Source organism: Plutella xylostella, chromosome 4 (genome assembly GCF_932276165.1).
Source record: "Plutella xylostella chromosome 4, ilPluXylo3.1, whole genome shotgun sequence".
NCBI classification, from domain to species: domain Eukaryota; kingdom Metazoa; phylum Arthropoda; class Insecta; order Lepidoptera; family Plutellidae; genus Plutella; species Plutella xylostella.
Window position 1 is genome coordinate 9,024,261 of NC_063984.1, and position 10,522 is coordinate 9,034,782.

At 39.4% G+C, this 10,522-nt stretch overlaps 1 protein-coding gene across 1 annotated transcript; it reads right to left on the reverse strand.

Annotated features, from left to right (window-relative positions):
* Positions 1-2,901: 2,901 nt before the first annotated feature.
* On the reverse strand, positions 2,902-10,272 carry LOC105386311 (L-threonine 3-dehydrogenase, mitochondrial). The gene is made up of 4 exons (XM_011556832.3): positions 10,110-10,272; positions 8,269-8,793; positions 7,667-7,933; positions 2,902-3,233 (listed from the first exon to the last, which is right to left on the reverse strand). Exons 1-4 carry the CDS (start codon positions 10,210-10,212, stop codon positions 3,097-3,099), a joined length of 1,032 nt encoding a protein of 343 aa, XP_011555134.3. The 5' UTR covers positions 10,213-10,272; the 3' UTR covers positions 2,902-3,096.
* Positions 10,273-10,522: the final 250 nt, after the last annotated feature.

The following is a 10,522-nucleotide window of genomic DNA, read 5'->3' on the forward strand; positions in this document are numbered from 1 at the left end:
CTTGTGATTGGTGGAACGCGAACGAGTTTATCGACATCAAACACAGACCCGTGCCACGGCCGCAGTTGTTTATTAGAGTAAGATTCCGGCTAGTCATAAGTAAATATATGTTTTTTTTTATTATTCGATGTCAAAAACTTATTTTTATATATTTTGTTACAAAAAGGGTCTACAACCCCATAAGTAGGAGCGCATAGGCTTGCTAGTCTAGTAAAATTAAAAGATTATGTACCTTTATTTTAAACAAATTAAGTACCCACAGTCGTTTCAACCAATAGAACTATCAACAAATATGATGTTTATAAAATAATAAAGCGTACCTAGGTAAATGTTTTTTTTGTAAAGATCCTAGGGGGCTTCTTAATGTTTCACCATAAGAAGGTTCGGGAGTTGTCATGCAATAGATACATATGCCTTATGTACCTAACGAATCTAACGATATTGAGTCTTCTTTAGCACCTGCACGGCCTGAAATATACTAAATTTCTGAAATACTGTGTTTTATATAACCCCCTTGGATCTCATCGGTCATCTCATCACAATATGCCTAAATAAAGACACTCATGGGCAATGAAAAAGTTCCAGTGAGAAAAACACCAAATTACTCTTAAACGGAAAAAACTAACTTAATGACGCCTTCTGCAATTTTGAACGATATTTAAATGTGCACCAGAATATTACCAACTAAAAAAGTAAACATTTTGTTAAAATTTCCTACCAAATGTGTAAAAAATATTAGACTATTTAGTGACGGAATTTTGTAAGTGGAACTGTTTCTTTGCACGTGAGTGTAGTTACACTATTCCGCCCAAGTATGTTGTAGAAATTTTAATCAAATCACTTGTGATACTTACATTTGCGTAAAGTAACTAAGATGTTCAATTGCCTATTGTAGATATAAAGACAATAAACGCGTAGTAATCACTGTTTAGCTACTTGTTAAGTTTGTCCATTTAGGAGTGTAAACGAATGTTTTTTGTAAGTGCAATAATTGGTAGGTATGATATGTGAAACAATATAAAATCCAATTCGCTTTATTCTAGTAATTCCACTGAAACATCGCTTTGTTTCTCATAATGTTTGATCATCAATTTGAATAATAGTTGGTACACAGATCCATAATTAATCTTCAAACGAAGCCATAGTCCAGTCAAGGAATGATGTGTAGAGTGCGTGAGCAGGTAACTCAGCGATTCCTTCAGAAACTTGTTCAGGGGGCTTAGGTTGTTAACATACCAAAAGTCCTGACTCCTAGGTGATGAGCGGGGGGGAGGAGGGGGGGATAAAGATACGAATTTTTGGTTTTTTGCTTATATCTCGAAAACGGTGCATCGGAGAGAAATGTTTTCAACTAATGAAATAAAGTTCTTAAAATTATCTAAAACTTTTATATCATATGTTTTTTCTAATTACTAACCGTTTTCGAGCTATTACCCTCGGAAAAAAATGAAATTTACAAGAAAAAGTATTCATGTCAAAAAATTCATAAACATTGCATCATATTGGTTAGGAATTAGAAAAAAACATATGATATAAAAGTTTTAGATAATTTTAAGAACTTTATTTCATTAGTTGAAAACATTTCTCTCCGATGCACCGTTTTCGAGATATAAGCTAAAAACCAAAAATTCGTACCTTTATCCCCCCTCCTCCCCCCCGCTCATCACCTAGGAGTCAGGACTTTTGGTATGTTAACAACCTAAGCCCCCTGAACAAGTTTCTGAAGGAATCGCTTAGTTACCTGCTCACGCACTCTACACCTAATTTTGAGTCATTTATTGACTGGACTACCAGTACAGTGCGACAAACTTATCTGTTCCGGTGAGAGCGAACTAAATTGATCCATATCTCATTATTTACTAATGAATTATATATTGATATTGATTAGATGGGTTTATTGAAACTACAAGAGCGAATTACCACTACTGGCAAACTTAAAATCTTATAGAATGAAGAAATATTACACATTTACGAGAGCTGTCAGCGGAACAGATAAGTTTGTGGCACTGTAAATGCACGATCAATTTTGTCACCTAACGAGTTATTTAACCGTTTTTTCGTACACGCGATCGAATCTAACTGTCATAGATAAATCAGAGAGTGTCGAGAATGTCCATAATCCAGGTTTAATTTACACAGGGTTTTTTATATTAATTTTTAAAGTGGTGGAAAAAAATTGTTGTACTTGAAAAATACCGAATGTTACGTGTTCTTAATAGACTGAAATGTTCATAAAAAGCATTCATAATACTTACAATATTAATATGTTTAAGTTAACCTTAATTTTGTCGTCTTTTTAAGGTTCCGGTTGACAGTTAAACACCTGAAAATAGTGACAATGAGAAATAAATACCTAATAAACAGTAAGATAAGAACTGGGAGACCGTTCGGGTTTTACAAATACGATATATTTAGTTAGATGTTATTTACGAAGTGCTACCATACCTTGCCATACAATCTCAACCTTTACCTAATAGTTCCGTCAAACTTATCATTAGAGGAAAACTTAAGTATCTACCTAAGCCTCAGAGGGTTGGTTAGCTCAGCAGAGGTCGTATCGTATTTGTAAGACTGAAGTGCTACCCTAGTCAGTTCGTAGTGAGATCGCTAGGCTTAGACAATACTGAATAGGTACTAATGCTTAGCAAATTATATAAATGTATATAAAGCACTGTATTTTAATTATTGAAGAAATAAATAAAGGAATTGAATTGAGATTTGTTTTTACGTGTACGTTTTGTGGGTAACCACATTACACATTTTAACACCCCTATTTTGTCAGTGGTTCAGTTCCGTCGACTTCGAAAGACACGGATCGGATTGAAGACTGCATACACAGAGTTCAAACATAGAGGACCAGGCAGAATTCACTCCTACCTAACTTTAAATAAAACATGTAAGTACAGTTACAAATACATTTAACAAGAACACAAAATTACATTTTATAAAAAATATACTTAGCTATGCTTACTTTAAAAAAGTTACTATCTATCTATTATTTCCACATAATCTCCAGGATATTTTCGCGAGTTTAGAGGAATTAATTATACAGATGTATGTGGCTAGTCCTGCTAGCCAGTGTCTCGTGAGGACTCCTTAGAAGCCGTTGGCCGCTATTTTCTCCTTGACCTCCTTGATCATGAGGGTCACGAGGTCGTCCATGTGCACTTCCGGTTTCCAGTTCCAGTCTCTCTTCGCTTCGCTATCGTCGAACACTTGGGGCCAGGAGTCAGCTGGAATTTAAAAAAGTTTTTATGTCAGGTATTTCATCTTTACAGTCAGACTCGTGGTAATATCGTTGCCTCTAAGCCGGAGGTTCTTGCCGAAATCGAAGGTTTTTACGGACAACTTTATGCTTCACACGCGCAGAAGTGTGTGGCGCAGATCACCGATTCCAGAGCGCCACTAATACGCCACTACACTGACGACATCCCTGACGTCGACATAGGTGAGATTAGGATAGCCCTTGAGCAGCTTAAAAACAACAAGGCTCCGGGTGAAGACGGAATTACTACAGAGCTTCTGAAAGCTGGAGGTATTGCAATCCTCGAACAGCTCCAGAGGCTCTTCAATTCGGTTCTTCACAATGGCATTACACCGGAGGCATGGTCTGAGAGCGTCGTGGTATTGTTCTTTAAGAAGGGTGACAAAACCCTTCTGAAGAACTATAGACCGATCTCGCTTTTAAGCCATGTATACAAGCTGTTCTCAAGGGTTATCACGAACCGTCTTGCCCAAAAGTTAGACGAGTTTCAGCCCCCAGAGCAGGCTGGGTTTCGAAAAGGCTTTAGTACAATAGACCACATCCACACAGTAAGGCAGATTATACAGAAGACCGAAGAGTATAATCAGCCTCTGTGTCTAGCCTTTGTGGACTATGAAAAAGCCTTCGACTCCATCGAGACCTGGGCAGTTTTGGAATCCTTGCAGAGATGCCAAATCGATTGGCGCTATATCGAGGTGTTCAGATGTCTGTACAATGCCGCTACTATGACTGTCCAAGTACAGGACCACAAGACAAGACCTATCCAACTGCAACGTGGAGTGAGACAGGGGGATGTAATATCTCCGAAACTGTTCACCAATGCATTGGAAGATGTCTTTAAGACGTTGGACTGGAAAGGACATGGCATATGTATAAATGGCGAGTACATGTCACACCTCCGCTTCGCGGACGACATCGTTATTATGGCAGAATCTCTGCAGGAACTCAGCTGGATGCTAAGTGGCCTAAATGCTGCTTCCCGACGTGTAGGCCTCGGAATGAACTTGGACAAGACGAAAGTCATGTACAATGCTCACATCAAACCGGAGCCGGTCGCCGTTGGTGAGGCAACACTCGAAGTTGTGCAAGAATATGTCTACCTCGGGCAGACTATTCGGCTAGGCAGAAGCAACTTCGACAAGGAGGCTGCAAGGCGCATCCAACTGGGTTGGGCTGCATTCGGGAAACTTCGTCACATATTCTCCTCGGCCATTCCTCAGAGCCTGAAGACAAAAGTCTTCAACCAGTGCGTCCTGCCAGTGATGACGTATGGTGCAGAGACGTGGACACTGACGGTAGGACTGGTCCACCGATTTAAAGTCGCTCAGCGTGCTATGGAGAGAGCTATGCTTGGGGTTTCTCTGATGGATCGTATCAGAAATGAGGTTATCCGTCAGAGGACTAAGGTTACCGACATAGCTGTCAAAATATGCAAGCTGAAGTGGCAGTGGGCTGGTCATATCTGCCGACAAGGGCGTACCCAGGATTTCAGCTAGGGGGGGCAGCTCTTAAGATGATGGTCGGTCGGGTATATTGAAACAAAAATCATGAAAATTGTCTTTTATTAAGGTCAACTAGGCCAATTGCGTCTACGGGCCAAATTAATCTTTTCGATCCTATTTGAAAACGGCTTTATCAATATTGAAAAATGCCATCTAGTTACGGTGGCTTAAACTAAATACTTTACATGAACTGCAGACAGATGGTGTTGTAGTCAACATAATATTATCCAAGTATTCAGTCATTTTGTGATTTGCACATTTTTTTGAAAGTTTGGTACTGTGACTGGTGATTGAAAATGTGAATCTAAAGTTTTCTTTATCAATTGATTTTATTCAGTAGGTATTCTAAACAATAGTCATTGGGCTACTTATATGAGTAGCCCAATATAATATAAGTAGCTATTTCATTGAAAATTTGTGTCTATATAGTCTATATAGACACAAATTTTCAATGAAATAGCTTTATTTGATGAATTAATTATGTTTATTTTTTATGTTTGATAAAAGTCTTGGTGCGTTAGGCGTAATGGGGCTATTGCGATTGTTGCAACGCATTGCCTCAAAACAGAAATCGTCAACCTTTTAATACATACATAATTATGCTCACGACTGTAGTCACCCGCTTTTCGCTGTAAATTTGTATCGCCGTTTTTTATTGAGTACAATGCACTAAAGTTGTCGGGTAAGTGTAAGTGTACAACCCGACTGTCAGATTTTTTCAAGCTGCCCGAAGGCCTCTGACTAGGCTTAACAACTGCTGCCGAAGCAGCAACCGGGACCCACGGCTTAACGTGCCATCCAAAGCACGGAAACGTCCAGAAAAAAGAACGAGTCATTTGAAATCGGTCATCCATCCAAGGCTGACCGTGCCATGTGTTAACCTCAGTGATCAGTTACGATCACTGAAACCAGCTCGATAAGGATTTTTACTATTTATGAACACTAAACTTATTGAAGAGTATGGGTTTTGCCATGCACATATTTTAATTGATATCTAAGTTTAATACCCGTATTTGATCCAATCTTACTATTTTTCTAAAGAATATAAATGAGAGGATGTATGGATGTTACTTTATTTTATTCACAACTGTCACTCACCACTATTAAATCTACATTCTTACTCACTTTACAGGAGTACTTAGGTAGTTCTTTTTTCATAAAAATGTTATTTGGATTTATCATGGAGTAAATGCGTCCATGAAAATTATTACTAAATCATCTGTGAATTCGTCAATAGTTTATTTTGGCTAAATTAACTGCCATACTATTGCACTAAAAAATTGACTGGATAAAACTCTCTTATTTTTTTCACGGAAAGCTTACCTATTGAATAGTTACATATAAAAACACATTTGCCTCAAACTTGGAAAATGCGTTCAAAATCACGATTTTTTTAAGACATTAAATAAGAAACTTTTATAAGATTCCAGCAAAGAAATCAATGCTTTAAATTTGCTAAGAAATAGTTGTTGAATAGTCGTTAGTTTCTTAAAGTAAATATCTCACTTTTACATTAAATTTTTCATACCTTTCCGAAAACTTTTAGTGATCTAAAAATACAACGTAACCCCAGTTGACCTTAATTAGTTTGATTAAGATACAAAACAAAATAGGTAGGTAGGTAAGAGTAGATAACACGTTTTTAATTCCGACTTGGCAGGAAAATTTACGTTTATTTTATCTTCTAGGGGGGGGCAGCTGCCCCCCCCTGCCCCTACCTGGGTACGCCCTTGTCTGCCGAAGAACCGATAACCGTTGGGGTAGACGAGTTCTCGAGTGGAGACCACGAACAGGCAAACGCAGCGTGGGACGCCCTCCTGCCCGCTGGACTGACGACCTTAGGCGGGTGGCGGGTAGTGGTTGGATGAGGAAGGCCGAGGACCGAGTGTTGTGGCGCTCCTTGGGAGAGGCCTATGTCCAGCAGTGGATGATTATTGGCTGATGATGATGATGATGAGTCAGACTCAATAAAAAATATAGTGTGTCTCGTTATCGCGCTTTCACGAGGTGAGAGGTTCATCAGCAAAACGACCGTACCACCATCGACACATTAGTTTAATCAGCGGCCCTTACTTTTTATACTTTTAGGCAGCGCTATCAATCAAACATACTGTCGGATCCATATAAGTTAGATCAGATTACCTATTGCTCAGATTGTCTTTTGCTAGATTTGCTAGGAGTAGTAATGATTCTTGATTGCTGCTGTTCCTGTAGGTACGGCAGTTTATGTATTAGTGGAAGTGAAAGCAGATCAATCTTTGTGTAGTTCACTAGTAAACGCCCTGTCATATCATTACTATAAAATAACTTAAACGACAAGTGTGGTACCTTACCTATTACTATGAGTACTTATATGAGATACCTTAGCTACTATGAGTAGGTACATGAATATAGGAAAATCTCCACTACTCTCTCGATCCACTCGCAGTAGTCATTTACATAAACGCATTTTAATGACACTTTCACGGGCAAGGTCATCGTCTACAACACTACATCATAAACGCAAACGAGAATGTCTATACCTTCAAGCAATTTCTTGGACTTGGTATTGGTAAGCACAAAAGAGTATATAGTATATTAATATTCTCGTATAATAATGTAGAATACTTAACTTAGATAGTTTTAACAGTTCTCTATCACGATGTGTGCCATATTCCTTTCTACATGTGGAAGTGACACTGGAAATTTGCATTGCAAATCTACACTGAGGTAGGGTAATGAAAATATTGTTAACTATAGCTCTGATTTGTTTGTATAAGTACCAGTATTTCATCATCATCATCAGCCTATACTATAGCATTCCACTGCTGGGCGCAGGCCTCTCCCTAAGCACGCCACTGGATGCGATCTATAGCTTTCCATCGACCTATAGTTATTTCTAAATAACGAATGAACTCACCAATATCCTGCCGGCTGTCGGGCCGGTAACTAATCCGCAACTCCGGTATATGCGCAGAAATCTTGTCAGCCAGTTCTTCGGGCGTGAAGCTCATGGCAGTAACATTGTAGACGCGCCTCTTCAGCGACTCATTGGGGGCTTCCAGGAACTCCGAGAGCGCTCGCAGGGCGTCCCGCACGTGCATCATGGGCAGCCGAGTGTCCGGTTTCAGGTAGCACTCGTGGTGGCCCTTGCGGAGGACGTCGTGGAATATCGCGATCGCGTAGTCTGCAATTTGATTGGTTGATTGTAGTGGCTATTATTTGTGATTGGTTGGTTGGTTGTAGTTATTGGCTGTGTGATTGGGTGTTCTTGGAGTGGCTGGGTGGGGTTGAGGGAGAATCACGAGGAAATTTGTGTCTGCTGTCGGATTTGATTGATTTGCTGGGGGTCTTAGCTATTTCTAGCATTTACATTAAGTATAGGTAAGTAGGTACCTACTTAAATGAGTAAAGATGATGTTAATGATGATTTTGATGTTTAGTAAATTGTAGAGTTACAGTATATGGTAGGTAGGTAGATGTGATATAGTAATGCATGATATGCAAATGTAGTAAACTCACCTGTAGTGCCTCCACCGGGGGGGTCGCTGGAGATGACCCCGGGAAACCGCAAGCAGCGGAAGTCCAGCCCGAACCTATGATAATAATACTCTCCCAGCAACTCCGCGTGTACTTTGGACACCCCGTAGATTGTCCTCGGTCTCTGCACCGTCACGTTGGGGGTCGGGTTCCGCGGGGAATCCGGTCCGAACGCGCCGATAGTGCTCGGCACGAAGATCCTGAGTCTGTACTGTTTCGCGAGCTCTATCACATTGTGCATGCCCTCGATGTTGACTCGCACCGCCAGAGGCACGTTCTGTTCACCGATGGCGCTGAGCAGAGCGGAGAAGTGGATGAGCCAGTCCACTCTGTGGTCGACGACTATCTTCTGCAGTCCCTTGAAGTCGAGGATGTCGGCGAAGATGTAGGGCCCGTCGTTGGCGACTTCCGTCGACGGCTTGATGATGTCGGTGAGGATGACGTTCTCGCGGCCATATTTGTTGCGGAGGTACCTCGCGCACTCCACGCCGAGTTGCCCGAGACCGCCTGGAAGTTACACCATGAGACCATGAGCATGAGACATAGCGGTCATGTTTACGACGCTAGGTAGAGACGTAGATGGTATTGGAAAAACAACACGCAGTTAATTAAGTACCTACCTACGTTACGTGATTGAAAGAAGACAGGTAAATATTGAGTAAGACCTAATGAGTGAAAAACATGTTTACTAGTTTTGATGTGATAAAAACTTCTGCTCTATCTGCGTGCTACCATATAGGTAGGTAAGGTACAATAGTGGTACCGCAAGAAAAATATGGGGTAGGTTATAATCTGATAAAAAATCTAGAGCTCTATTATATTATTAGAGACGATGATGAGTGGTGATGAATTCATTTTCTATTAAGGATTTTTTATTAAAAGCTGACTGTTCAGAAACAGACTGGACTAGTCAGAAATATCATAATCTGATAAAAGTATCGTAGAGTTGGATGATAGGTTGAGGTACACGAAACAAAATCCGGTGCATATTATGTTCTAAGTTACCATAACTTATTCTTATTTTATTACATTAGTATGAGTTAGAGGTATTCAATAGTCAGTCATAAAACCTAGTGCTTGTATAGAAGTCCTTGGTAATAACTAGTTATTACGTTGAATCTAGGTTAAACTTATATAAAATTGCAGGTAAGCTAATATTGGAGTTTTATGATAGTTAGTAACTTTTTAAGTAATAACTTATGTATCTTGTTATGTAGCCCGGATCTCTGACCATCTAGAAAACTTTACGAAGCGTACTTGCACATAAATTATAAGCATAAGAAAAAAACAATACAATATGGATATTAATTAATTTCATACAATAATGTTAAAATGGACTGAGGTAGGTACATATGTAGTTCTCACTTATCATATGAGTTTATGACAAACCGAGCCGAATCGTATAACGCATAGAAGCACAATCTTCGTTACGATTACGATTTATTGATTACTTACAGTTGCAAATGCGGAATATAGGTAGCTACTGAACTTATCTAGTTATATTTGAAATTAAAATGAAACTAAAAATTCCTGAAAAAAGGCTTCATGACTATAAGTCTTATCTTAAAAATATCAGTTCATAAGGAGGCCTTTGCCCAGCAGTATGACATCAACTAATCAGGCTACTTACAAAAAAAACCTAATAGCTATGTGTGTTACATAGGGTAGGTAGGCAGATAGGTGGATACCATAGAAAGGGAAATGGCTAGTGGATTAGGTCTCAGACTCATTATACATTCCTATTGTACCTGCCAAAGTTTCCTACACTTATATGCTCAATGCATAGGTACATTAGGGACGTCTTACCACTAGTTATCACTTACCGGTGATCAAGATCCTAGGCGGGTCCTGCTTAGAACTAAAATGTCTTATTTTATTCACACTAAAACTAAGAGATGTCCGACAGAGTTTCCTCAGAACCATCATATTACAGACACGAGGGGCCGGCCAATCAGACGAAGGGAAACTGGCTTCGGATCCGCTCAGCAGGTCGTATTAGAGGTTGGCATGTAGAAGGAAACTACCGAATTAACGGGTAATTTTGTTTCCAGCTAAAATTCTTGTTAACCTTAAAAGTGGATGTGATTATGATAAGGCAAAGAAAACATACCGTAGAATAAACGTGATTAATTTACATTAAAACAATTATATTTCTTACTGGGGATTTACACTGTAATATAGCTGGTAACCCTGAGTATTAGAAACTGGTATTTGTTTACGTCGATATAAGTTCGCA